The 27,156-nt window shown below is 49.1% G+C and overlaps 1 protein-coding gene and 1 pseudogene across 4 annotated transcripts in view; both read right to left on the minus strand.

Annotated features, from left to right (window-relative positions):
• Positions 1-529: 529 nt before the first annotated feature.
• On the minus strand, positions 530-1,532 carry LOC129051662 (uncharacterized; annotated as a pseudogene).
• Positions 530-27,156, minus strand: part of ZNF362 (zinc finger protein 362) — a 44,374-nt gene continuing 17,747 nt past the window's right edge. For 3 of the 4 annotated variants that reach the window (XM_024235893.3, XM_024235900.3, XM_054538178.2), the window contains 7 exons: positions 25,175-25,238; positions 24,744-24,990; positions 20,840-21,173; positions 19,494-19,718; positions 6,233-6,311; positions 5,943-6,101; positions 530-2,315 (listed from right to left, as the gene is read on the minus strand). In XM_024235893.3, the coding sequence (XP_024091661.1) occupies positions 2,199-2,315; positions 5,943-6,101; positions 6,233-6,311; positions 19,494-19,718; positions 20,840-21,173; positions 24,744-24,990; positions 25,175-25,238 (1,225 nt within the window). In that variant the 3' untranslated portion in view covers positions 530-2,198. Of the gene's footprint in view, positions 2,316-5,942; positions 6,102-6,232; positions 6,312-19,493; positions 19,719-20,839; positions 21,174-24,743; positions 24,991-25,174; positions 25,239-26,007; positions 26,125-27,156 lie in introns of all 4 variants that reach the window. The other variant, XM_054538190.2, reaches the window with a different exon arrangement.

The raw sequence follows: 27,156 nt of genomic DNA on the forward strand, positions 1-27,156 counted from the left end.
CTTCCACAGGGCCAGACTTGATAAGCTTTTGGGGATTTTATTACTAAATTTCCTTCCTAGGCAGTCAAAACATTGATCCCTATGGGGAAAAAAAATGTATGACAAGGATGTCTTGGACTCCCTCTCCAATCACTAGAATCACTTCCACAAATCAGGCACTCATGATGGACCCCCACCCCAGATAGGTGGGTTGCCCCTCAGGGAGCAGTGGAAGTGAGACTTATTGGTGGACCTAGTACATCCAAAAAGGCTCCAGAACTAGGCAATTCTGGGTCAGTTTATGTCACTGCCACTATACTGCAGCACGATCCTTAGCAAAGAGCCTCTCTTGGTTTGCTGCCCACTTCTTAGGGAGTTGTGAGGCAATCAACATAAAGCACTCAGTTCAGCACCTGGAGTGAGGCCAGCCCACAGTGAGAGGCCACTTTCTTCCTTCTCCAAGTCTGGGAGGCGGGGGAGGGGAGAGGAGCAATGGAAAGGTGCCCCCCAGCCCTGCCCTCGCACAGAGCACGCCAAACACCACCGCCACCCGGGTGCAGGTACAGTTTATTCTTCACAACAGAGAAATACAAAGAGCAGAGGGTTTGTAATTCCTTTGTTTCTTGCCCCCTTTAGTGTTTTCCCCCCACATTTGATTTTCATTTGCTCCCCACCCCCTTTTTTAAATAGAATGCAAACTACCTTCCTGAAGTGTCTGAGGGGCACCTGCCCTCACCTCCCTGCCTCCAAGATGCAGACTGAGAAGCCAACAGACTGTTTTTTCTTTTTTAATAAGGTAACTAGTTCTAAATATGGTGGCCTGGAGGTCCCATAGAAAAAGCAAAGGGGTGTTAACAGTATGTATAACAGCGTATTTACAGGGAGTAACATGCGGACAAAAAGCTACAATACTGAGTATCAGACGACGCAAGTCAAACAAAGGGCCGGGGGTGGGGGCAGAGAACCCCATGGGAAAAGAAACCCCAGGAAACGTTAAACTGGTAAATCAATGGCGAGTTAAGGCTTAAAAAGTGTATAAAAATAACACAGTTAATATTCAAAACGGAACTCCAGATACAGAATATATAGATGAGTTTCTGTCTAGTTTTCTTTTTTTTCCCGGGGGGATGTAGGGGGCTTCTCCGGGCTCTGTACATGGTTCCTATATACACCGACACGCATGGCTTTCAGATTGGGGTGTGTCTGTGGGGGCTGGGGGCAGGGTCTGTTCCTGGGATCTGCCTCCCCGAGGATCCCTTCCCTGCTGAGGGGCCTAGGGCCTCGGCTGGGGATTCCCACTCCATGGCAGGGAAGACAAATAACCCCTCCCTGGGCACTGCCCCCATCTGGAGGAAATTCTGGAGGGAGGTCCCAGCCCCAGGCCCACTCCCTCCCCATCCCCCGCCCACAGTCTGGGATGGTGGGAGAGGTAGCCAAAAGGTTTCCTGGCCAGCACCGAGGTAGACTGGGGTGGTCTTCAGGGCAGCAGGGGAGGGCCAGGTCTTACCCAGCCCATCCCCACCCCATTTCCCTGGGCCCACCACCCAGCCCATCACTGCACCCTTTGGTCCTGTGGATCTCCCGCCCCTCTCATTTCTGCCTCCTTAAGCTGCCGCACCCCTCTGCTCAGTGATGCCCGGGGCACAGCTCGAGAGGTGCGAGCCAGGCACTCAGGGGCGAAGGGCTCACTCCGGCTGCTTCCTGCCCCTCCCACCTGGGGGTCCCCTTTGCAGTCCAGAAACCTAGGCCCGAGCCTTCCCTCAAGACCTGAGGCCATGGCAAGAGAAGGTCCCACACTGCCCTCTGGTTCTCTGCGTCCATCTGTCCGATTCTTTAAATTTCTCGGTCTTAGCAGCACCAACTTCCTGGCCAATAAATATCTTTTCTGTTATTTCCAAAACAAACTTAAAAAAACGAAAAAAAAAAAAAACAGTGAAGCAAGTGAAGGGTGGGGAACAAAAAGAAAACTCAACAGAGAGGTTCAAAGTGCTCTGAGATCGTCTTTGGATGCCACCAAAACAGTCCAGAATCTTGCAGTTGGCCTGGCCGCCCCCCGGACTGGACCAGGCAGGGCTTCTGCGGACCAAGCTTTCTGGAAGATTGGGAAGGTCGTGAGAGAGCTTGGTGGTTCCTGGAGGGCCCCCAGAGGGAGCTGGGGCCTGGTGCTGCCTGGGTCTGTGTCTGCCAGTGGGCCGGGTGGGGCGGCGCCTCCAGTGGGCTCAGATGAGAGAGATTCGCACCGGGATGCCGGGGGACTCCGTCCTCTGGGGCGAGTGATGGCTCACCAGGTGCTCCACCACCGTGTGTTTGGACATGTGCTTCATCAGGTAGGTCTCCTGTGGGCAGGGATGAGATTCAGAACTGGGAACCACCAGCAAGGGAGGGAGAAGAGGCTGCAGTTCCCACCAGCAGCCACTGGAGGGCTCTTGGTAGGCGGTTCAGAGGGTGGAGGACAGCCACAGCTTCGCAGGGTCAGATGGGCATCGGCCATTGCTTCTAGAGACACTGCACTGCTGCCAGTACGAGTGCTGGCTGGAGAGCTCACCCCTCAGCAGTGCCCACCTGTGGCTCCCCAGGGCCAGGACCCCAGCCCCTTGCCACCTGGGTGTAGCTGGGTATACTGGCTGAACCTCAGCCCTGTCTGCCAGGTGAAGCACTGTGCCTGCATCTGGCTGGTGATCCCAGTGACAGTGAGGCAGCAGGACTGGGTCTGAGCCTAGCTCTGCTCTTTCTTAGTGGTGAGAACTTGGACAAGTCATCTTATCTCTCTGAGCCTCAGTTTCCTCCTCTAAGCAGGCATAGGGGAGGAACAACCTCAACAGGTTGCTATGGTGACAAAGATCAAGCCCTTAGCATGGAGTAAGGGTTGAAGGGTCCACTCCTGCCCTAGTCTCTACATTTCCTTTCCTTCCTTTTCTTAAGGTCTCACTGTGTCGCCCAGGCTGGAATGCTGTGGCACAATCACAGCTCACCGCAGCCTCAACCTCCTGGGCTCAAGCAGTTCTCCCACCTCAGCCCTCCAAGTAGCTGGGACTACAGGTGGGTACTATCATGTCCTCCACTGGCTCTGCTGGATCTGACCTGAGGCACCAGGCCTGGGTAGGTGAAGTTGTGACCCAGGGCTCACTGCAGGCCCAGAAGCCCTCACACTAAGCTGCATCCTTCCAATCGCCTTTGCCAGAAGCAGAGGCGGTACTCCCACCTGCCACTCCTTGACTTCAGACCTCAATATGCTCAGAACCCAGCAGAGGAAGCCCTCAAATGTGGCAACATGCTATCCAATACCAGAGGGAAGCAACCTGCAAATTCCTAGCTAGGAAACTACTCTTCAGTGAATAAATAACAAAGAAAAAAAGTGGGGGTAAGGGGACCTAGAGATTAAAAGATATACTGAGCCACTACGATGCAGAAATCTTATTTGGATCTTGAGCTAAAAAGAATAATGTAGGCTGGGCACGGTGGCTCATGCCTATAATCCCAGCACTTTGGGAGACTGAGGCGAGCAGATCACCTGAGGTCATCAGTTCGAGACCAGCCTGGCCAACATGGTGAAACCCCGTCTCTACTAAAAATACAAAAACATTAGTTGGGCGTAGTGGCACATGCCTGTATTCCCAGCTACTCGGGAGGCTGAGGCAGGAGAATCACTTGAACCTGGGAGGCAGATGTTGCAGTGAGCTGAGACTGCGCCACTGCACTCCAGCCTGGGTGACAGAGCGAGACTCCATCTCAAAAAAAAAAAAAAAAAAAAAAAAGGAATAATGTAAATACACCAAATCATGGCATTCATGACACAAATGAAAATGTCAATGCTGAATGGGTATTTGAGTATCTGATGATGATAAGGACTTTGGTTAATTACTTTTTGGTATTCCAAAGGTATTGTGGATATGCTCAAAAAAGGAGTCTTTATCATTAGAGAGATAAAGTGAAATTTTTAGAAACAGTATGATGTCTGGATTGTACTTCAAAAAATAGGAGTATGGATGAGGCAGGATTGGTTGATGGTGTAGGAGGTTATGGAAAACTTGAGCCTTGGAGAGAGGCAGGGACTGACTGGAGATCAGCTAGCCAAGCGGGGGCTCCTGCTCACCCCTTTGGAGCTCTTTTCCCTGCAGATTCTGTCCTCTTCGCCTCCTGACCCTCCTCTGCCCTTTGAACTCCAGGGAAGAATAAACGTTACAGACTCAGCACTTAGCAAGTGGCAGCCCTGCCCGGCACCTGACAAGTACTGCCAACGACCCCACCTATGATCCATGAACAGCCTCCAGCCAGAGTGACCTTGCAAAAATACCTTCCCTGCCAGGCACAGTGGTGCACACCTGTAGCCCCAGCTACTCTGGAGGTTGAAGCAGGAGGATCCCTTGAGCCCAGGATTTTGATTCCAGCCTGGGCAACATAGCAAGACCCCGTCTCTAAAATACACCAAAAAAAAACCCTCCCTGACAGTCCCCTCCCTGTGGCTTCCCATTCCACCTGAAAAAATATCCAAACTTTTCTAATAGAGCCCCAAGGCCCCAACTGGCCTAATTTCCTTTGAGTTCTTGTAACATACCAAGTTTGTTCCCTCTCAGGGGGTTTGCACTCAGTGTTCGCCTGCGTGGAAGCTTCTTTCCCCTCTTTCTCCTCCTCACCCAATTATCCTTCAAGGCTTCATCTAAGCGTTGCTCCTCCAGGTGGTCAAACTGGACTAATCCCCCTTCCCAGCCTCCATTGTGTCCTCCCTGCTGGCTTTCAAAACACACTTTTACCACAGTGGTTCTCAATTGAGGTGATTTTGCCCCCCCAGGGACAAAGAGCCAGGATGAGAACCCAGGAGTGGCAGGGACAGAAGGAGCTCCCAGGGAGGACACAGAGGGACAGAGCTTCAGGGCCATGCTGTCCCCCAGGATGCAGGACTCCAGAATGCAGGACAGCATGGCCCTGCAGCTCAGCCCCTCTGTGTCATCCCTGAAGACATTTTTTGGCTGTCACCACTTGGGGAGCGGTTGCTACTGGCATCTTGTGGGTGGAGGCCTGGAATGCTGCTCAGAGCCCTGCCACGCGCAGGCCAGCACCCACAGTGGAAACGTCCGGCCCAAATGTCCATCTGGACTAGGGCCGAGAGTCTCTACTTTACAGCCGCTACACAATTTCCCATCAAACAGTTACGTGTGTACTTGTTTAATACTTGTCTCCAACAGTTCTTAACTTCCCTGGGGGCAAAAAATAGATCTGTCTGGCTCATCCCAATGCCCGAGCACCAGGCAGAAGTGTTTAGTAAAGACTGAGTGAATAAATAATGGTACTAGCTCAGGTTGATTTGGCACCACTCTGCCAGCCAACAGCCCTGTGAGTTCATCCATCTGACAGATGAGGAAACTGAGGCTCAGTGACCTCTATGTTGGGGATACGGGGTCTGTTAACTAGAATATTAGATCAAACAGAAGCACACACTCAAGTGATTCGCCTGGGGGTGAATGGTATTTCTGGGTGTCAAAAGGCCCTCGTTTGGGGAAATTCCCACCCAGGGACGGGAGCTGAATGCTCTGAGCTTTCCGGGCTGCTCAAGTCTTTCCTGAGATGAAGGTGGCTATGGGCCACGTCACTGCGCCACCTTGTGGCCACGATGGGGGTTGCAGCTTCCTGGGTGACTGGAAGGCCCTTCTCTCTCTGTAGCTCTGCAGAGCAGGTGAAAAGCCTCCTGCCACTGCTGTGAGTACTCCAGGGCCTCGGAGACTCAAGCTAAAGGTGAGCAGGAGGCTAGGGGCTTGGTCTGGGGTAGCTGAAACCAGAAGTGGGAAGCAAAAGCCCTGGTTCTACCCTTCCCTGTGATCTCAGGGTGTCACTTCCCTTCTCTAGGTCTCAATTTCTTTGTCTGGAAAATGGGAAGAGTCGACACAGATCTGAAGATGGGGAAGCAGCTGAGGCCTGGAAGAGGAAGTGGCTCCCCCGGGGCAGGGCACAGGCCGACCGGCACTCACCGAGGTGTAGGCCCGCCCACACATGCTGCAGCAGTAGGCCTTGGCGTGCTTGATGGCATGGGCCGAGAGGTGGATCTGTAAGGAAGCGGAGTCCGAATAGGCCCGGTAGCAGTTGGGACACTTGTAGGGCTTGTCCTTGTTGTGCTGGCGCTGGTGAGACTGTAGGGGCACAGCAGGGGGTCAGGAGAGGAACAGGGCTCCCTCGCCCCACCCCCTTCCTATGCTTCCTTGTGGGGGTTGGTGGGGGGGCACCAGAGCACCTGGTGGGCAGGAGGCAGGCAGGCACTCACCTGGAGGTTGGAGAGCTGAGTGAAAGCCTTCTCGCAGCCAGGATGTGGGCACTTGTAGGGTCTGTCGCCTGTGTGGATTCTGTAATGGGCAGCCCGGTAAGGTCGAAGTCCCTGACACGCACCCCAAGACTGCTCCAGTCCCCAAGTCCTTACTCTGGCCCCAAAGCCTCTCGGTCCCTACCCTGCCCATGCTCCCCAAGGACCAAGAGTGAGCCCAGGCAAGAGCTGGGGACTTCAACGGCCATGGCTCTTCCTTCCTTCTCTGGCCTCCACTGCCAGTCTGACCAGAGCCTCCCACTTCCCACAGGTCCCTGCTGTCCCCAGCCCACCACCAGAGCCCTTGCAGCAACCCAGTGCAGGCCTCGGAGGAGGCCTGATTTGGCTGCCCCTCTCTTTCAAAACCCCACACTACAGACCACACATTGCAAAGAACACAGATGCACAGCTTTGTCGGGACCTTCCCTGCCCACCCAGCCTCATTCCCTAAGAAGAAGGAGACATCTCCCTCTAATTGGCCCCAGACATTTATTTCCTGTCCCTACCCCATGTCAGGCACATGTCTGTGACAGCTACATGGTCACCCCAGTAAATGGGAGAATGTGGGACAGCATGGCCCTGAAGCTCAGCCCCTCTGTGTCCTTCCTGAGAGCTCCTTCTGTCCCTGCCACTCCTGGGTTCTCATCCTGGCTATTTACCAGCTGGGTGACCTTGGACAAACCACTGAGCATCAGTTTCCTCATCTGCAAAATCGGTATAAAAATACAGTCCCTATCTCATCGGGCTTTGTGAAGATAACATCAGGTAATGCATGTAAAGGGCTTAGCCTAGTGTTGGTACAAAGTAAGCACTCAATGTTTGCCAGTTACCGTTACTCATTCATTCACATTCATTACATTGGGTACCCATGCCCCAGGCACTGTGCTGGGTATTTGGAATATATCATGCACAAAACAGACAAAAGCTACTGCCTGGAGGAAATAAACAACAAGCGTGAAATAAACAAGTAAATCACATGTAGAAGGTAGTAAGTTCTGTGGGAAAAACAACAAGATGGGGAGACCATGAGTGACGGGAAGGAGGGGTACAGTTTTAAACGGGGATAAGGGCCTCATGGGGAAGGTGACAATGGGGCAGTGATTTGAGGGCTGATGACCCTGTACCTGCCCAACAGCCCAGGTGAGGATGGAGCTGTGGACTGGGCGATGATGTCCACAAATGGAGCTCAGCAGCCTGGCATGCACTAATAGTGGCCTTCCCTGCTTTCCACACTCATGCCTTTGCACCATCTCCCTGGGCGTGTCTTCAAGCATCTGTTTAGGCAAATCCGCTGTACCAAGCAGGTGGGCAATGAAATGCCAGCTGGGCCTGAACCTTGTTTGCCTAATTTGTTGAGGAACAAAAGTGGAGGGGAATATCCAGATTTTATCAAAAGGGTGTCCACTCCTTCCTTCCAAGGCCCCAGCCCCTCTCACTGACTGGGTTTGCCATCAGGCCATCAACAAACTCATCCAAGAAACTAAAGCCCCTCTGGCCAGGCCCAGTGTTAGACTTAGGGACACAGGATTGAGTAAGAAACACTCCCTGCTACCAATAAGCCCATTGGCTGCCATTATAAACACTGACAAAGTCCAAATTCCTTATATGTCATTCAAGCCTTCACCAGGTGGTCCAGCATCCCCTCCCTGCTCGTACGCACCCCTACGTCCTGGTCAGATAATGACTCTTCCCTGCCAGCCGTGTCTGATAAGTCTCCCCACACCTCTGCTATGTCTGCATCCTCAGCACTGGGACCTCCCCAGCTCTTTGGCCCAGTAAATGTCAGCTCATCCTTCCAGATTCATTGGCGAGTGGGGCTCTGCGGAATCTCCCCTGAGCGAACTGCTCACCCCACAGGCTTCCAGAGCACATTCCTCACCACAGAGCCAACCCCACTGGACTCTCAAGGCCACCCACACTTCTCTCCCCTGCTAGATGGGGAATCCCGAGGGCAGGGGCGGGCCCCAGACTCAGGATCAAGGCCTGGGGTCTGGCCTTCCACAACAGCTGTGCCAAGAGAAGCTGGGCTGACCCAGTTCTGAGCACTCCTGCACATTTCTGGGTGTCACATGTTTCAGGATCCCATCCCAGGCTGCTACACCCTGTCTCTACAATGGAAGCACCTTAAGGGTCATCTGGACCAACTCCGCCTGAGGCCAGCATCCTCTTCACTTCATCCCATCCTCATTCTCTCTAGGGCTGGGGAATTCGTTTAGTTAGGCTCCCCGTCACTTAACCCTTAAGGGTCCCCAGGACTCACACTGCCTTTGTTTTAAACCCCACAACCAAGTCCAGGACCAGATGGATTCACAGCCGAATTCTACCAGAGGTACAAGGAGGAGCTGGTACCATTCCTTCTGAAACTATTCCAATAAATAGAAAAAGAGGGAATCCTCCCTAACTCATTTTATGAGGCCAGCATCATCCTGATACCAAAGCCTGGCAGAGACACAACAAAAAAAGAGAAATTTAGACCAATATCCCTGATGAACATTGATGCAAAAATCCTCAATGATATACTGGCAAACTGAATCCAGCAACACATCAAAAAGCTTATCCACCATGATCAAGTGGGCTTCATCCCTGGGATGCAAGGCTGGTTCAACATATGCGAATCAATAAATGTAATCCAGCATATAAACAGGACCAACAACAAAAACCACATGATTATCTCAGTAGTTGCAGAAAAGGCCTTTGACAAAATGCAACAGCCCTTCATGCTAAAAACTCTCAATAAACTAGGTATTGATGGGATGTATCTCAAAATAATAAGAGCTATTTATGACAAACCCACAGCCAATATCATACTGAATGGGCAAAAACTGGAAGCATTCCCTTTGAAAACTGGCACAAGACAGCGATGCCCTCTCTCACCACTCCTATTCAACATAGTGTTGGAAGTTCTGGCCAGGGCAATCAGGCAGGAGAAAGAAATAAAGGGTATTCAATTAGGAAAAGAGGAAGTCAAATTGTCCCTGTTTGCAGATGACATGATTGTATATCTAGAAAACCCCATCATCTCAGCCCAAAATCTCCTTAAGCTGATAGGCAACTTTAGCAAAGTCTCAGGATACAAAATCAATGTGCAAAAATCACAAGCATTCTTATACACCAATAACAGACAAACAGAGAGCCAAATCATGAGTGAACTCCCATTCACAATTGCTTCAAAGAGAATAAAATACCTAGGAATCCAACTTACAAGGGATGTGAAGAACCTCTTCAAGGAGAACTACAAACCACTGCTCAATAATAAATAAATAAAAGAGGATACAAACAAATGGAAGAACATTCCATGCTCACGGGTAGGAAGAATCAATATCGTGAAAATGGCCATACTGCCCAAGGTAATTTATAGATTCAATACCATCCCCATCAAGCTACCAATGACTTTCTTCACAGAATTGGAAAAAACTACTTCAAAGTTCATATGGAACCAAAAAAGAGCCCGCATTGCCAAATCAATCCTAAGCCAAAAGGACAAAGCTGGAGGCATCACACTACCTGACTTCAAACTATACTACAAGGCTACAGTAACCAAAACAGCATGATACTGGTACCAAAACAGAGATATAGACCAATGGAACAGAACAGAGCTCTCAGAAATAATGCCACACATCTACAACTATCTGATCTTTGACAAACCGGACAAAAACAAGAAATGAGGAAAGGATTCCCTATTTAACAAATGGTGCTGGGAAAACTGGCTAGCCATATGTAGAAAGCTGAAACTGGATCCCTTCCTTACACCTTATACAAAAATTAATTCAAGATGGATTAAAGACTTAAATATTAGACCTAAAACCATAAAAACCCTAGAAGAAAACCTAGGCAATACCATTCAGGACATAGGCATGGGCAAGGACTTCATGTCTAAAACACCAAAAGCAATGGCAACAAAAGTCAAAATTGACAAATGGGATCCAATTAAACTAAAGAGCTTCTGCACAGCAAAAGAAACTACCATCGGTGTGAACAGGCAACCTACAGAATGGGAGAAAATTTTTGCAATCTACTCATCTGACAAAGGGCTAATATCCAGAATATACAAAGAACTCAAACACATTTACAAGAAAAAAACAACCCCATCAACAAGTGGGTGAAGGATATGAACAGACACTTCTCAAAAGAAGACATCTATGCAGCCAAAAGACACATGAAAAAATGCTCATCATCACTGGCCATCAGAGAAATGCAAATCAAAACCACAATGAGATACCATCTCACACCAGTTAGAATGGCAATCATTAAAAAGTCAGGAAACAGGTGCTGGAGAGGATGTGGAGAAATAGGAACACTTTTACACTGTTGGTGGGACTGTAAACTAGTTCAACCATTGTGGAAGTTAGTGTGGCGATTCCTCAAGGATCTAGAACTAGAAATACCATTTGACCCGGCCACCCCATTACTGGGTATATACCCAAAGGATTATAAATCATGCTGCTATAAAGACACATGCACACGTATGTTTATTGCAGCACTATTCACAATAGCAAAGACTTGGAACCAACCCAAATGTCCAAAAATGATAGACTGGATTAAGAAAATGTGGCACATATACACCATGGAATACTATGCAGCCATAAAAAATGATGAGTTCATGTCCTTTGTAGGGACATGGATGAAGCTGGAAACCATCATTCTCAGCAAACTACTGCAAGGACAAAAAAACCAAACACTGCATGTTCTCACTCATAGGTGGGAATTGAACAATGAGAACACATGGACACAGGAAGGGGAACATCACACTCCGGGGCCTGTTGTGGGGTGGGGGGAGGGGGGAGGGATAGCATTAGGAGATATACCTAATGTAAATGATGAGTTAATGGGTGCAGCACACCAACATGGCACATGTATGCATATGTAACAAACCTGCACGTTGTGCACATGTACCCTAGAACTTAAAGTATAATTAAAAAAAAAAAAAACCCACAACCCCTTCTCCCCTTGCCCCGAAACCCAGCCACAGTGGCCTTGCACTAGCTCCTCCAGCACTGAGCCCTTTTCCACCTCCAATCCTTTATCCAAGCTGTTCCCTCTACCAGGAACATCTGTTCCTCAGCTAACACCTGGCTAAAACCCAACTCCCGATCTCAGCATAAAAGTCCCTTCATCAGGGCAGCCTCCCCTGACCCCCTAGACCAGGTCAGGCTCCCTGTGGCCCACCTCGCAGGCAACAAAGACATCGGCTTCCCAAAAGTCTCTGCACGGGTACTATTTTCTCCATGTCTGGTCACTGTGTTCCTTCAGAGGAACTCCCTTGGGCTCATTCCCCACCATCACCCCAGTACCTGGCATGGGCTCAGCACAGAGGGGATTCCATAAATAGACACAGACTGAATGAAGGAAAGCAAGTTCTTTCTCCCTGAAGTCCATCGTTGACAAGAGAAATAGGTTCCACATTATCAGCGACTTCCATGCCCTGGGTGTATTTCATGAGGGTTTGCTGACTGACTGACCGACAGTCCTCCAGTGGATTCAGCTCCTTCCTCAGGAACCAGCCAAGCCCTCTTGACCAGCAAGTTGCCCCTCTGGCCTCCTCCCATGCAAGTGCAACAACTGCCCGGCCTCCCCCTTGACTCCCAGCCTCAGCCTCTCCCCGCCAGGCCTTGGCACGGCTGAAGCTGCAGGGCTCTGACCTGGTCACAGCCCAGTCTGGCAACCTCCACGGTCTCCCTCTTTTTCCAGGACAGAGTCCACATCCCCTTCCCCAGCTTGCAAGGCCCTTCACATTCTGGCCTTGGTTTCTAAGGCCTCCTCCTCTGCCACTGCGCTCCTGAGAGGAGCATCTTACCAACCTCCCCCAACACACATGCAGATGCAGCCCCCCAGCGGACCTCGAGCCTTTGCTCATGTCGTTCTTCCTCCGACTGGGGAGGGCTGTGGACCCCTCCGTACTCAACCCAGATGATCCCCCCCAACCTCCACCTCCTACTTCCCTCTCTCAAGGAGGTTTCCACATCTGCCATCCTCCTAGGTCACAGTGGCAGGGGCCTGCCTCTGCCCGCTCCTGTGTCCCTGTGCATGGCACCCAGCATGGGGCTGGCTCAGAAAAAGCTTCAGGGAGCAACTGTTGGATAAGGAAGGACCAGGTTACCTGTTCTTTTAGCCACAAAGCTCTTGTCTTCAGTCCCTGAACTTCAAGTCAAGCCTAAGCCCTCAATTCTAACATCAATTCTAACGTCAGAATCCTCTTTTTGTAGGGCATCTTCCCACTAGTGGAGCACCCAGCCCCAGCTCCCACATCTGTGGTGATGGGAAGTCCACCCCGACTCTAGGTGGTCACACTTCTTTTTTTTTTTTTTTTTTTTTTTTTTGAGATGGAGTCTCGCTCTATCACTGAAGCTGGAGTGCAGTGGCACAATCTCAGCTCACTGCAACCTCCGCCTCCCCAGTTCAGTGATTATCCTGCCTCAGCCTCCCAAGTAGCTGGGACTACAGGCCCATGCCACTGTGCTCGGCTAATTTTTTTGTATTTTTAGTAGACCACCATGGTTCAAGACCAGGCTAGTCTCGAACTCCTGACCTCAAGTAATCCGCTCACCTCAGCCTCCCAAAGTGCTGGGATTACAGGAATGAGCCACCGCGCCCAGGTGGTAGTCACTCTTCTTTAGGCAGCACAAGGAAGCTGAGCTGAAGCTAGTGGCCCTGGACTACCCCCCTTCATCCCCACTGTCCCAGTCCCACCCAAGGGCTCCAAAGACTTGCTCTGTTCTCTTGCCTGGCACTGCCACCCCCATGTGCTTCTTCTGCAGCCTGATGCCCCAGCCCTTTCCTTCTTTCTGAACTGGGCTGCTCCTTGGTGCACTGCACTCGAATCTTGCTTCTGCCACCTCTTAGCTGGGTAACCTGGGGCAGGTGACTCTGCCTCCCTCAGCCTCAGTTTCCCCCTCTCTAAAATGGGGATAATAAAGACTGTAAGAATTTAAAGGGTGTTCATAAAATATTTTTGCAGTGTTAGTTTTTAATACATTAATTTCTATTTAAGTTAAGCAACTTATGAAAACAAAGAGGAAATGTATTCAATGTTTCAATAAAATTATTAAGGATTCATGAATTATCACTTTTATTTCTCAGCCATGAGATGGCTTTTAGCATGTCGTGTTTTTTAACTAAAACAATGGTCATAGATATATGAAAGTTAAACATTCCTTGAGAGGATTCCCCCTCTGTGGCATTTTTCAAATTCATTATCTCTTATGAAGAAATAACAAATTCACACTGTACAGGGATTTTATGGACACCTTGTATATTAAAACACCTTAAGCAGGACCTGGCACACAGAAGTTCTTTAATAAGGAATAGTTGTCGTTGTTATTATTATCAGACTTGAAAAAACTAAAATGACACTTTCCCCTGCTGCAATGATCATTAGGCATGTACATAACATCACCCTGCCGGGAAAAGAAAAACAAAAACAAAACCACTTTGCACCCAGAATAAACAGACAAATCCAGAGTCACTCTGTCTAGTTCTAGTTCCACAAATAGATAAAACTTTCAGCCATTTCCTATAACTTACTAACTTCCTCCCAAAACAATGGTTTGTTTGTTGTTTGTTTGTTTAGATAGGATCTCTGTCACCCAGGCTGCAGTGCAGTGGCGCGATCTCAGCTCACTGCAGCCTCTACCTCCTGGGTTCAAGCAATCCTCCCACCTCAGTCTCCTGAGTAGCTGGAGCTACAACACATGCCACCACACTCGGCTAACTTTTCAATTTTTTGTAGAGATGGGTCTCAACATGTTGCCCAGGGCAGTCTCAGACTCCTGGCCTCAAGCCCTGACTCCCACACTGTGATATCTGCAGGTACAGACGACCCTTACACATACACTAACTGCACGAGACAATGCTGGTTTTCTACCATGAACAGACTAACAAGAACAGAAAATGTTCTATTTTCTCTATAAATCTATGTGGTGTTTATTACGTAGAGGGCTGATCCTTCTGAAGCCTGGACTTGTGCAACACTTTGCAAGTACCTCACTTTGCTTGTGCCTTCCTTTCACGCTGCAGGCCGATTAAGATGCTCCAACGCCACTCAACCACCTCACTCCGACCATGCTCCCAAGCACAACCTTCTCAACTCCCAGGGTGGATCTTGCTTGCCCTCTTGCTAACTCTACCTCTATTGCTTGACCGGGGCTGGCTCTGTTTTGGACATGACCTTCTTTTATGCCCTTCATTAGTGGCTGTAACATTGGGAAGATGGATTTGATTATATGATCTGATGCCTGGTTCTCTGCCAAGGGACAAATAAGTAGGAAAGGGCCTTGGTCAAATAGCAGAGGACAAGGAATCTGGAATCTGGTTGTTTCTTCAGCTTTGGCTTTGTTTGTTTGTCTAAAGAATCCTGGGAGTTCTGGGCATGTGGGACACTTGCCTCTTTGCCACTGAGTTAGGACATATCAGTTTAATTATATGTGCAAGCGTCTAGTGACTTATAAACTGTCTTCCAAATGTTGATAGAATCCTCTTTTGTTGTTTGTTTGGTTTCCTGCCATTATGAACTCAAATTACTCCAAAAGAGAGAGAGAGAGGGAAAAAAAAAATTGTGCCCTCAGGAATGGAGAATAATCCCTGAGTCAAAGAACATTCTGGCAAAATACTCTCCTCTCCTTCAAAGGCCTGTTAATTTTTTGTTGCTTTTTTTTGGTCATGTTCTTAAATAATATTTTTAAACAAAGTCTACTTCTTGGAAAAAAAAAAAACAGAATTCTTCATCATTATTATCACTTGCTCTTGTGTTTATTAGCTTGCCTGTTCCGTCAACTTTGTGCTGTCACCTTTCTCAGATCCAGGTCCCCATTCAGAAAGATAAAATTGTCAAGGTGCAAATGCAAATCCAATTGCTGTTGGCATTTCCAAATGGCTGCTGGGCAACACCAAAGATTTGCTCCCTTGCTTTACAAAAGGAGGGATGCTTACAATGATTGGGTTTTGTATTCTTCTTTTTGTTGTTGTTTTTTTGTTTTTTGAGACAGGGTCTTGCTCTGTCACCCAGGCTGGAGTGCAGTGGTGTGATCTCAGCTCACTGCAACCTCTGCCTCCCAGGCTCAAATGATTCTCCTGCTTTGGCCTCCTAAGTAGCTGGAATTATAGGCACCCGCCACCACACCTGGCCAATTTTTGTATTTTTAGTAGAGACAGGGTTTCACCATGTTGACCAGGCTGGTCTCCAACTCCTGACCTCAAGTGATCCACCCACCTTGGCCTCCCAAAGTGCTGGGATTACAGGCGTGAGCCATGGCACCCGGCCTATGTATTCTCCATATTTTTAATTAGCCAAACACTAGAGTGATAGCTGCCCTACAAAGTTTGTAGCATAAGAAAGTTGGCAAATAAAAAGAGAAACTCAACCTCCCTGGGTTAATTTTATACATACATAAACATATAATATGTATAATATATAATATGGTCTTGTGCACTTTTTAAGATGGACCAAAAAAACCTAATCTAATGCACAGAGGCTGGCATAATAAGCATCAACAAAGACATTTCTTTAAAAAGATTTTGTCTCTAGATTTAGAATGCCCTTAACAATTAGTGATAACGCTTTATGGGATTAAAAGACCCTGAAGATGGGCCAGTGCGCTTGCTGCCAATAACATTTTTTTGTTGGTGAGATGGGGTCTTGCTCTGTCACCCAGACTGGAGTGCAGTGGCATGATCTCGGCTCACTGCAACCTCTGCCTTCCTTGGTTCAAGTGATTCTCCTGTCTCAGCCTCCCGAGTAGATGGGACTACAGGCATGCACCACCACACTTGGCTAATTTTTGTACTTTTAGTAGAGACGGAGTTTGACCATGTTGGCCAGGCTGGTCTCGAACTCTTGACCTCAAGTGATCCACCTGTCTCGGCCTCCCAAAGGGTTGGGATTACAGGCGTGAGCCACCGTGCCAGCCTACCGTGTTTTTAATCTGAAAAATTGATCATGATTATACCTTAATAGCGGACTCCATTGTCCTCCATTGTGATATTGTTGATTATTACAATTAACTAACCAGAATCATTTGGTCTAGTCAACAGGTCTGATTTTTACCCTCACACTTGCTTAAAGGCCTCTGCCTTGAGCTAGAAAAGACAAATGCATACAGGCTGCCACGCTGACATCCTCTTCTTGACCAGACACTGCCAGAGGCCAAGGTAGGCTCCAAGAGTCCTTGGTCCAGAAGTAGATAACTTTGAAAGCGGGCTAACTAACCCAGGATCAGAGGAACAGGAATTATTCCCCAGGACTGGATGAAACTGATTTCACCCTTAATGTTCTAATTTTCTAAAGCTCTTTTTTTTTTCTTTATTACTGTCGCTAATCCTCAATTTAGGAGGCTGTATTCAATAAACTGGAATAAAATATTCCAAAAATGGTGCCTTCTTCCTTCTTCCAACTAACTCTTCAGAATTCTGGGGGTGAGGGTGGGAGCGGGACTATAAAAACCTAACATAGATATGAAATAATAAATCATCAAGGAGATGTTCAAATAATCATTCTATTGAAAACAACAAATGTAATTGGCCTTATCTACAAAACTACTAGGAATAATTGCTAAAAACTCTTCAAAGTACCTTTGCTGAGACCCTTTTCTTTTACGATCATTAGTTCTATAAAGAGGATCTGTAAGAATCTGTCCTCCTTCCTAACAGGATATAATTGGGTAAATCAAATTTGTAACCATGGCTGTGCCAGAAATGTCACAGTTAAAGACAAATTTCATTTAATTAGGCATGACAAGCCTGAGAGTAAGAAACAAGGACTGCACTTCAAAAGTGGGAATGAGGCCTCCCCAGGCCTCCAGGAAACCGGACTGGACCTGCTCTACGGCTTGTGGAATTTCAGCCTTTAAGGTTATAAGAAGACATCAATCTCTGCTTGTCCAGAAACACTGACAAACGAAGATTCTCCAAAAAAAGGGTAACCGCCACATTACACGTTGTATAGGCACAATCTGGCAGAGGTGAATTGGATGGTTCTAGGTTCCTGATCTCTAATAATATAAAATTTTTTCACATACACACACACATACACAATTCTGGCCTGGGGGCCTTACAAAGTCTCCTAACAGAGTTAACTCTCAAGCTTTTCTATCAAATGCTCTAATTTTAAGAACCAAACAACTGGGAGGACTTTATCAATCAACATCTTGTTACATACATCTCTGTACATAAACCTGGCCAAATTTTTTAAAAATCAAAGTAACAACAAAATCAGAAAATTGCTGAAACAAACTTATGTGGTCAGACTTGTGCCTTGGGAGGCACGGTAACAAGAAAACAGACTGACACCTGGCCCTGCTGCCATTGTACCATTTTATTCTTTTATTATTTTTTTTCTTTTGAGACAGGGTCTCACTCTGTCCCCCAGGCTGGAGTGCAGTGGTGTGACGTCAGCTCACTGAAGCCTCAACCTCCTGGGTTCAAGCAATTGATCCTCCCACCTCAGCCTCCCAAGTAGCCGGGACTACAGGCATGCACCATTACTCCCAGCTAATTTTGTATTTTTCTGTAGCAATGGGGTTTTGCCATGTTGCTGGTCTTGAACTCCTGAGTTCAAGTGATCAACCCATCTCAGCCTCCCAAAGTGCTAGAATTACAGGCATGAGCCACTGAGCCCAGCCTGCCATTTGATTCTTACTATCATACCCACACATCATGTCCCAAAGTCAGAGAAATAGACAAGGTAAAACATCTTGCAGCCAGGGATAAAGGATTCAAAGACAATGGAGATAAACGAATAAATGACAAAAACAAAAAAAGCAAATAAAAAATAGAGCCCTTCTCATGGTGGCACACGCCTGTAATCCCAGCTACTTGGGAAGCTGAGGAGGCAGAGGTTGCAGTGATCCGAGATCATGACACTGCACTCCAGCCTGGGCAATAGAGTGAGACTCTGTCTCAAAAAAATAGAGCCCTTCTGTATAGTATTAGTCCTCAAAACAGAAAAAACCTTGAATTCTTTCTGTAAATTACAAACTCCACAACAAAAACCAGTTTTATCCCTAACTTTTACAATGCTGATATTGGCAAACACGTGACAATGCTCACACAGATGATCGTCGTCACGTGAGAAAACGGTGCTGCTTCCCCTCTGAACAGAGGGACTGCAATCTTGGTGATCTTTGGCTTGTTTCTAAAAATACCAATGGTATTTTTATTTGGTGAGCCAGTCTTTCTGATGTCTATACCCTCCTGCACAAACCTTTTTTTTTTTTTTTTTTTCTTGAGACAGAGTTTCACTCATGTCATCCAGGCTGGAGTGCAATGGCACAATCTCAGCTCACTGCAGCCTCCACCTCCTGGGTTCAAGCGAGTCTCCTGCCTAAGCCTCCCAAGTAGCTGGGATTACAGACACCCACCACCACACCCAGCTAATTTTTGTATTTTTAGTAGAGATGGGGTTTCGCCACGTTGGCCAGGCTGGTCATGAACTCCTGACCTCAGGTGATCCACCTGCCTCAGCCTCCTAAAGTGCTGGGATTACAGGTGTGAGCCACCGCACCTGGCCACAAACTTTTCTTAAAGCATTTATAGCTTTGAGTCTCCCTTTCACACACTCAACTAGACTGTATGCCCCACAAAGGCAGAGATTTTCGTCTGTTTTGTTCCTTGCTGTATCCTCAACATCTAGAATAGTGTCTGGCATGGAGTACAAGTTTCTATAAGTATTTGTTAAATGGATGAATCATATGCTCTGTAAAAAACAGTTATATTTATTCCAAAATATTTAATAATTGCTTATTTTGTGCCACAAACTGGGGATATGGAAATGGAGGAGACTGAGCTCTTGCCTTCAAGAACTCCCAGTAGATTGAGTGAGGTGGGCAGATAAACAGACACGGGCATGACAGCCTACCACTGCTATGATGGACATGCACAGAGCCCTGTGGGGACACAGAGGTCGGGTCCCTTACCCAGCTAGAGCAATCAGGGAGGGCTTCCTGGAGGAAGCTAGACTGAGAGAGGACAAGGGGATGGCCAGAGAAACAGGGAAAAGCGGGAGAAGGGTGTCTCTGGTAAAGGACACAGCATGTGCAAAGACCTAGAGATGAGAAACAGTGGGGACGGGGTGCAGTAACAACAGCTGAGGCCAGTGAGGTCCGCAGGGGCCGCGACCCCGAGGGCAATGGGCACCTGGAGAAGGTCCTTGCCCCTCCTTGCACTGGCTCCATGTGCCAGGCCACAGGTGCTGAGCTGAGTTGGGCTGCAGCAGGGCAGCAGGCAGGCCACTCACCTGGTGTGCTGCTGGAGGTGGGAGAGCTGCCGGAAGGACTTATCACAGTAGGAGCAGTGGTAGGGCTTGACGCCCAGGTGGATGCGCAGGTGCTGGGCCAGGTAGGAGGCGTTGGCAAAGGACTTGGAGCAGTGCGGGCACTTGTGGGGCTTGGCCTCTGTGTGCGACTTGGAGTGGATCTGCATCTCCGACTTGGTGAAAAAGGTCAGCGGGCATACCTTACACCTGCGGAGCAAGAGACAGGTTCACGTGGGAAGATCCCCCAGCCTGTCCATCTCAGGGGAGGCCTTCTACATCAGAGAGACCTTGCACCTGGGACAGGTCTTTCCTGTGAGGAGCCCAAGAAGCACAGGACCACCTGGGAAAGACAGGGCACAGTCTCCCAGCCTGGGCACCCTTAAATCTGGAGGAGGAAGCTCTTGCCTGGGGGAACATTACAGAGCCTGGAGCATAGGTTACACCTCATAGGGAAGACAGGCCTGATCCCGGTGAGGGTTTGCCCAGGGCTATATCCCATGGTTCCGGGCAGGAGGCGCTACCACGTAAAGTAGTTCTCAACCAGGCTGCTCATTAGAATCATCTGGGGAGCATCTAAGAAATACCAACGCCTGCCCCACCCTCCATACCTTCCATCCTCAAAAAATTAACTCAGAATTCCTGGAGATGCAGCCCTGGCATCCGCATTTTCTGAAAGCTCTTCAGGTGATTCTTTAAAATTTTTGTTGTTGTTGTTTGAGACAGAGTCTCACCCTGTCACCCAGGTTGGAGTGCAGTGGCCCGACCTCGGCTCACTGCAGCCTCTGCCTCCCAAGTTCAAGTTATTCTCTTGCCTCAGCCTCCTGAGTAGCTAGGATTACAGGGGTGCACCACCATGCCCGGCTAACTTTTGTATTTTTTGTAGAGACGAGGTTTCACCATGCTGGCCAGGCTGGTCTCAAACTCCTGACCGCAGGTGATCCACCCGCCTTGGCCTCCCAAAGTGCTGGGATTACAGGGATGAGCCACTGTGCACGGCCTCTTCAGGTGATTCTAAGGTGGCCAGGGTTGAGAACACTGCTTAAAGGGAGGAGGAAACCGACTCTCACAACCCCAGGCTGTGGGGGTGGCTGCCAGCCACAGACCACACCTAAGGGTCCAAGCCACTATTCCCCTCCCCAGCAGCCCTCCCCGACTTGGGACTTGGGATGTGGGTGGGGCTCTCCAGAAGGCCCTGCCCCTCTGGACCCTAGCCCTGCCCCCTCGGCCGTAAGGGTCCTGTTTCAGCCCCGCTGCTGGGCTCCTGGAGCAGCCCTGGCTCAAGCCCCAGCCCCAAGCCCACTCGGACCCCATCCCGCCGAGACCCCCACCTGTACGTCTTGCCCTCCTTGGCAGTCTCGCCCGAGGCCAGGATGGGGTAGGGGACTACAAGGACAGGCGGACCCCCCGGGTTCTCCGCCTTGATCTTTTTGCGGCCGCGTTCGGACTTGGGGGGGCCAAGCAGGCCGTGGCCCTGGATTGTCTTGATGGAGTCCAGGAGAGGGGGGCTGGTGATCCCTGAGATGAGGGTGGGGGACGAGGCGATGAGGCGGCTCTGGCTGGTGGTGGTGGGTGTGGATGGGGTGCTGGTACCCGTGCCCGTGCCCGTGCCCGCGCTTGACTCAGAAGTGCTCACAGACGGGGTCCGGGTGGACAGCCCCAGACCTGCGAAGACAGGTGGGTGGGGGCAGGGGTGAGGGGAGCTGCAGAGGCCAGCTCAGCTGCCCACCCAGCTATGTGATTTTGGCAGGCGAGCATCCCCTTGACGTTCATAAGTTATTACCCAGGGGTAACTAAATGAGACCTTGTGCATGTGTAAGATGCCTTAGACACCTTAAGATTAAATTGAGTTAGATAACAGAGGCACTTTGGAAAAATTCAAACTATAGAAAAATACTGAGACACAAAGAAGTTCACTGCCGTCTTATTTATAACAGCAAAATTTTAGAGGCAACTGAAATATGCAACATTAGGAAAGGATTCGGTAAACAGCGATTAATTGCCTCTACTGAACTGCCCATTGAAAAGGAGGTTATGTTTGTTTAAGCAAACTACATATGTATGCACACAAAAAAATAAGTAGGAAAGAATGTGCCAAAATGTGATATGGACAGTAGATTAGGAGTAAAAAAAAAAAAAAAAAAAGAGGCTTAACTGTGCTTGATTCTTTGACAATGAGCGTTTTAAAAACTTCTGTAATAAAAGTTATTCTTTTAAAAATGATAGGACTAGAAACATAATATCAACTGAAGCAAACAAAATCATGAAAATGGTATCTATTGTGTGGTTCTATGTTTTTTTAAAAAAAAAACCTAAAAATTTGTGCATTAAAAAAGATAATGTCAACTTGGCAGGAGAATGTTTTATATCATACACTGGTGGTGGGAGTGTACATTTGCAAAGCCTTAATGAAGCCTTAATGTTAATGAAGGGTAGTCTGGCAACAGCCATTAAAATTTAAACATGGCCAAGCACGGTGGCTCACGCTTGTAATCCCAGCACTTTAGGAGGCTGAGGTAGGAGTATCACTTGAGCTCAGAAGCTGAAGACCAGCCTGGGCAACGTGGCAAAACCCTGTCTCTACAAAAATTACAAAAATTAGCTGGGTGTGGTGGCGTGTGCCTGTAGTCCCAGCTACTAGGGAGGCTGGGGTGGGAGGATCACTTGAGCCCCGGAAGTCGAGGCTTCAGTGAGCCATGATCACACCACTGCACTCCAGCCTGGATAACAGAACAAGATCCTACTCTTCAAAAAAGTTATTAATTTAAATAAATTTTAATGTACACAACTTTTGGCCAAGCAATTCTACTTCTACAAATTTACAATAAAGAAATATTCCCACGTGAGCACAAAGATGTGTGTACATGTCCACACAAAATTGTGATCAGACAAAATTGGACACAACCTGTTTGTCCTCAGCACGAGCTTTGTAAAGAGCTGTGGTCCACTCTCATTAGGGAGAACTGCACAGCCACTAAAACAAGATCCATGTGATACAGTGACACAGACAGAAGGTCGAAATGAGCTGTCAGGTGAAAAAAGCAAATCACAGACATACGAGGCCATCTATTTGAAAGAACACACACTCAAACTACATACGTAGTTTGGACAAGATATATGTGCATGTAAACGCACAGGAATAGATCTGAGAGGAGACACATCAAACTGCTAATTGTGGTTCTCTCTAGGGAAAAAGAAGAATTTTTTGGTAAAAGGAGATTTTCATACTTTGTCTATCTGATTCTATATTATTTGAATCTTTTACCTGGTGACTTTATCCATTTTTAACATTTGTGATTAAAGGACAAAATAAAATAAATTATAAAATATGAAAATTCTTAACAATAGTAGGATTAAGGCTATTTTTTCTCCTTCCAGCTTATCGGCAATTTCCAAATTTTCTGTAATGACTATGTATTACCTTTATAATAAAAAGTGGAATATATATGTTTATGACAGAATGGTGAGTAGGAAAAGCAAGTTAAAATCATGGGTACAGCCCTACCACAAGCTTAGCAAAACACACATGAATATTGAAAAGCAAAAAATATGGCAAAGGAAGGAAATGGACCAAGAGCCTCTCTGAGCTGCTCAGTTGGGAGCTGGGGATTATGAATGATTTTTTTGTTGCTAGTTTCTCTTTTTTCCAAATTTCCCTTAATATGCTTATATTACTTTTTAATAATACTTTTATAATGGAAAAAATAAATTTAATAAAATCATAATAACAGGGGATATGCAGAGTGCGGCTGGGGCCTGGAGAGGTTTACCAGGCCCTGTAATTCTTGGGTCACTCTGGGAAAAGGCAGGAGAGAAGGAGAGAGGCAGAAGCACCTGCCTGGCAGCAGGGGCGACAGGGGAGGAACAAAGGCCCAGCCACTGTAGTCTCCCAAGGAAGCCTATCCACCAGGCTCCGAGGAGGCCTCCGGTGGCTCCAGCCCCTTGACATTATCCCAGGATGTCCGCCTGGCACCCCAGCCTCAACCTATCCAAGACTGAGCTCACATCTTTCCCCAACCCTGTTTCTTCTCCGGGGATTCCATCACAAGGGTGGCGCCCTGGGAGTCTCCCTCACCTCCTCCCTCCCCTCACTCTCCTACATCCTGTCCTCTCTTCTCCCACAATGTATCTCAGATCTGTCCACTTCTCTCCATTCCCACTACCACTGCGTTGCCCAGGCCACCACACTCCTGAAGGTCTCCCTGCTTCCATGCTTACCCCCTGACAACTTGGTCTCCACCTAGCAGCCAGACTCGGTTTTCTCAACCCATATCTGAGTGTTTCCTCCCCTATTTAAAAACCTTCAGTGGTTCCCCAGTGCCCAAGGGTCAAGTCCAAACCACTATGTGGCCTACAGGGCCCTTTTTAATCTGGTCCCTGCTTCCTCGAAGCCTCAGCAGAACTGAGCATCGAAACAGAGTGAAGACACGGGCTCTGGAGCCACACTGCCGGCCTCTGCCTCTTACTAGCTGTAAACCGTGGTTGCACGTGGCTTTACCTTTCTCTGCCTCAGTTTCCTCATCTGTTGAATAGAGACATTAAGGTGAACTGCATGAAACTGCTGTTTTTTCTAAGTCAAAACGGTCCAGTGTTCCACCCAATACCAACAGCACACACCTCACAGGCTGCTGGGAGTACAATGAACACTGGTGAACATACACAGGCGCTCGACTGGAGCTGGCTGTCATCATCACAGTCATCATCACCACCTTCCGGGCCTCCCCACCCCAGACGGTCTGTCCTTCTCTTGCTTCCTACACACATACTCCCTCCGCATGTGCGGTTCCGTCTTCCTGTCCCATTTCCCTGGTTTGCTGCCAACCTTTCCTCGCCTTTTGGCTCCTCCAAGGAAGTCTTCTCTTACCCCCTAAATCTGGTCAGGGTCGTTCTCTGGATTCCCAAAGAATCTCGGGATTTCTAAAGTTCTCTATGTGAACCTAACTTTCCTGGTGAGCCCCGTGGGGCAGTGACCGGCTCCTGTCGTGTCCACTGGGAGGAGAAGGGTCCTTCCAGCACTGGGTCGTTGGAAGTCCGGTGCTGTGGCTCGTCGGGGCCAACCCCGCCACCCCAAGCTTTGTGCCTTACCCCCAGGCCCTGCCCGCCCTGCTCTCACCTAGCCGGGTCCCATCCTCATCAAGTCCCCCGCTACGCCCGCCCCCGCCCGCCCCCGCCCGCCCCCGCCCGCCCTGTCCTCGCCGGCCCCGCCCACCCGCCGGCCCCGCCCGCGCCGCCTACCTGTGACGGTGCTGGTGGCCGGCCGGGCGTGCAGCGCCACGTCGGGCTGCGGCACCGCCTGCGGATGCAGCCCCGGCACCTGCTGCAGCTTGGGCAGCGACATGACGGCCTGGCTGCTCTCGGCGGGCGCCGGCGGCACTAGCAACGGCTGCTGCGACGAGGCCGACGTGGGCGGCAGGTGAGGCGGCCTGATCTTCTCGGCCATCAGCTGCTCCTTGATCTTGTTAATCAGAACCAGGTTGTCCAGCTGCGGACGGAAGAGGACGGGCTGAGGAGGTCTGGACCACCTCCCGCCCCTTGCCCAGGCCCGCTGGTCCACCCGCGAGCCCCTCGCTCCTCACCCCCCGCCCCGCAGGCCACAGCCAAAACCCACGGGAAGCGAAGCAGCGCCAAGGAGGGTAGGGCAGCCGGAGGGGCGACGTCAGTCTTACCTGGCTGGGCATGGCGGGAGGAGGGGGCCAGAAGTAGGGGTTGTTAAATCGAGGCTCGGCCATCCTGCGGGAAGAGAGCGACTGTCACCGGGAAAAGAGCCCTCCCCAAGGCCTGGGGCAAGCACCCCTCAGCTGCGCCCACTCAAGTCGGGGCCAGTGTCTGGGATCCATGTCCCCATGGGTCCCCCAGCCTCACAGCACAGCAGGCCTCCCACCAGGCCAGGGAGCCACATCTCCAGGCTGAAAAACCTGGAATTCAGTGACACCCCCACCACCCCTCCTTAGTGCGCCCCACAGGGCAAAGGTCACATCCAGACCAGAGTACTCTCAACCAGCTCCCACCCCTATCACCCCAATGCTGGCCAACCAATCTCCATCCCCCAGGAGGGCCCCAGGCTGCTGTGCCAACCCCCTGGGTTCCATACAGAAGGCCCCCCAAGTCCAGAGACAAACTGGGGAGGACTGGAGCAAATTTGTAAATGCCCATCCCTGATCCCTGCCCTTCTGCCCCCTGACCCCTTGAGTACGGATATCCTTCTCAAAATCAGGGGGCAACATGGGGTCACCAGATATAGCCTTTCTGAGGGGCAGTTTGGCAAGACAATTTACAGTGACCCAAATGATTATTGCCCTTTGACTCAAGAAATTGTACTTCTGGAAAGTTATCTTCAAGAAACAGGCCACGTGTGGTTGTTCAATGTCACGTGCAACATCTGACCTACAACGACGTGGATGAGAATGCTGTGGTTACGGAGGGGGCTGAAGAGGCTGAAGCTAGGGCAGTCTGCGGCTCTTTGGTAAAAGTGTGTGACAAACTGTCTGGTGGCCCTCACCTCTGGCAAGTTCCATGGCAGGCCTGTGCAGTTAGAAGGCCTTTTCAACCAGGGCAGTATGAAGGATGGGCCTTCAGGGCTATCTCAGTCTTCCAGAAGGTTTGTCTTCTTGCGACCCTAGAGTAAGTCAAGAAGTGACTTACAGGGACCATGCTTCACAGAGGGTTTCCATTAAGTCTTGCTCCCTGTCAAGTTTCTCTTATCTCTCTTTTACAGAAATCACTTGCCTAACTGGTATTATTGCTTAAATGAAATTGTTTATTTTGACAGGAAAGACCAAAATGAAGTGCTTTCAACCTCTTTTCCTGATCCTATGAGCTTGAGAAGCCCCTATTGGAATGGTAGCTTTAGGGCTTCGGAAGAAAACCCTCAATAAGGACACGATCTAATCTCAATATTTTAAGAAAGAAATTTTAGATGAATTATCTCTTGTGATCTTTACTTGAAAGTAGGCACAACAGGTATTATTATACCATTTTATCAGTGAAGAAACTGAGGCTCAGAGAGAGGGGAAGGAGGAGACCTGTCCAAGGCCACAAGGCGAAGGTGCCACAGTCAAAACTAGAAATCAGATTTGCTCAAGCTGGTTCCTCTGGGGAATTTGCTTTGCAAACCCTAGTCTTTGGAAGAGCAAATGCCCATATGCAAATGGCTCAATATCTATATGCAAATGTCCTTACCCCTCACTCCCAGCCTGAGGGCCAGTTTGGGTCAGAGCACCCTCCTCAGGTGGCTAGGGCAGCTCCTGCCCTCTATCAGCCCTCCTGCTCCTCCATCCACAGGCACCAAGATGCTCTTCCCTCTGCCCACCCATCCCTTACAGCCCAACACAAGAAGTACTTCCTGCCTGGAGTTCTCCCTGAATGCTCCAGACCCCTGGGACGTCTCCTTTCCCAGAACAAACTCAAAACAATAATTATGGTGAGGAGGCTGCAGGTTACCAAGTGCCTCTCTTGTGCCAGGCACAATGACACTGAAAGGCAGGTAGGTACTCTTATCATTCCCATTTTACAGCTCAGGAAACTGAATTCAGAGAGGTGGAGTGACTTGTTCAAGGTCACACAGCAAGTAAGCAGAGAGCTGAGATTCCCACTCTAATCTGCCTGACTCCGAAGTCCAGCTCATCAGTCCCTTACCTATTCAGGGGAA

This window comes from Pongo abelii, chromosome 1, assembly GCF_028885655.2.
Source record: "Pongo abelii isolate AG06213 chromosome 1, NHGRI_mPonAbe1-v2.0_pri, whole genome shotgun sequence".
Taxonomy (NCBI): domain Eukaryota; kingdom Metazoa; phylum Chordata; class Mammalia; order Primates; family Hominidae; genus Pongo; species Pongo abelii.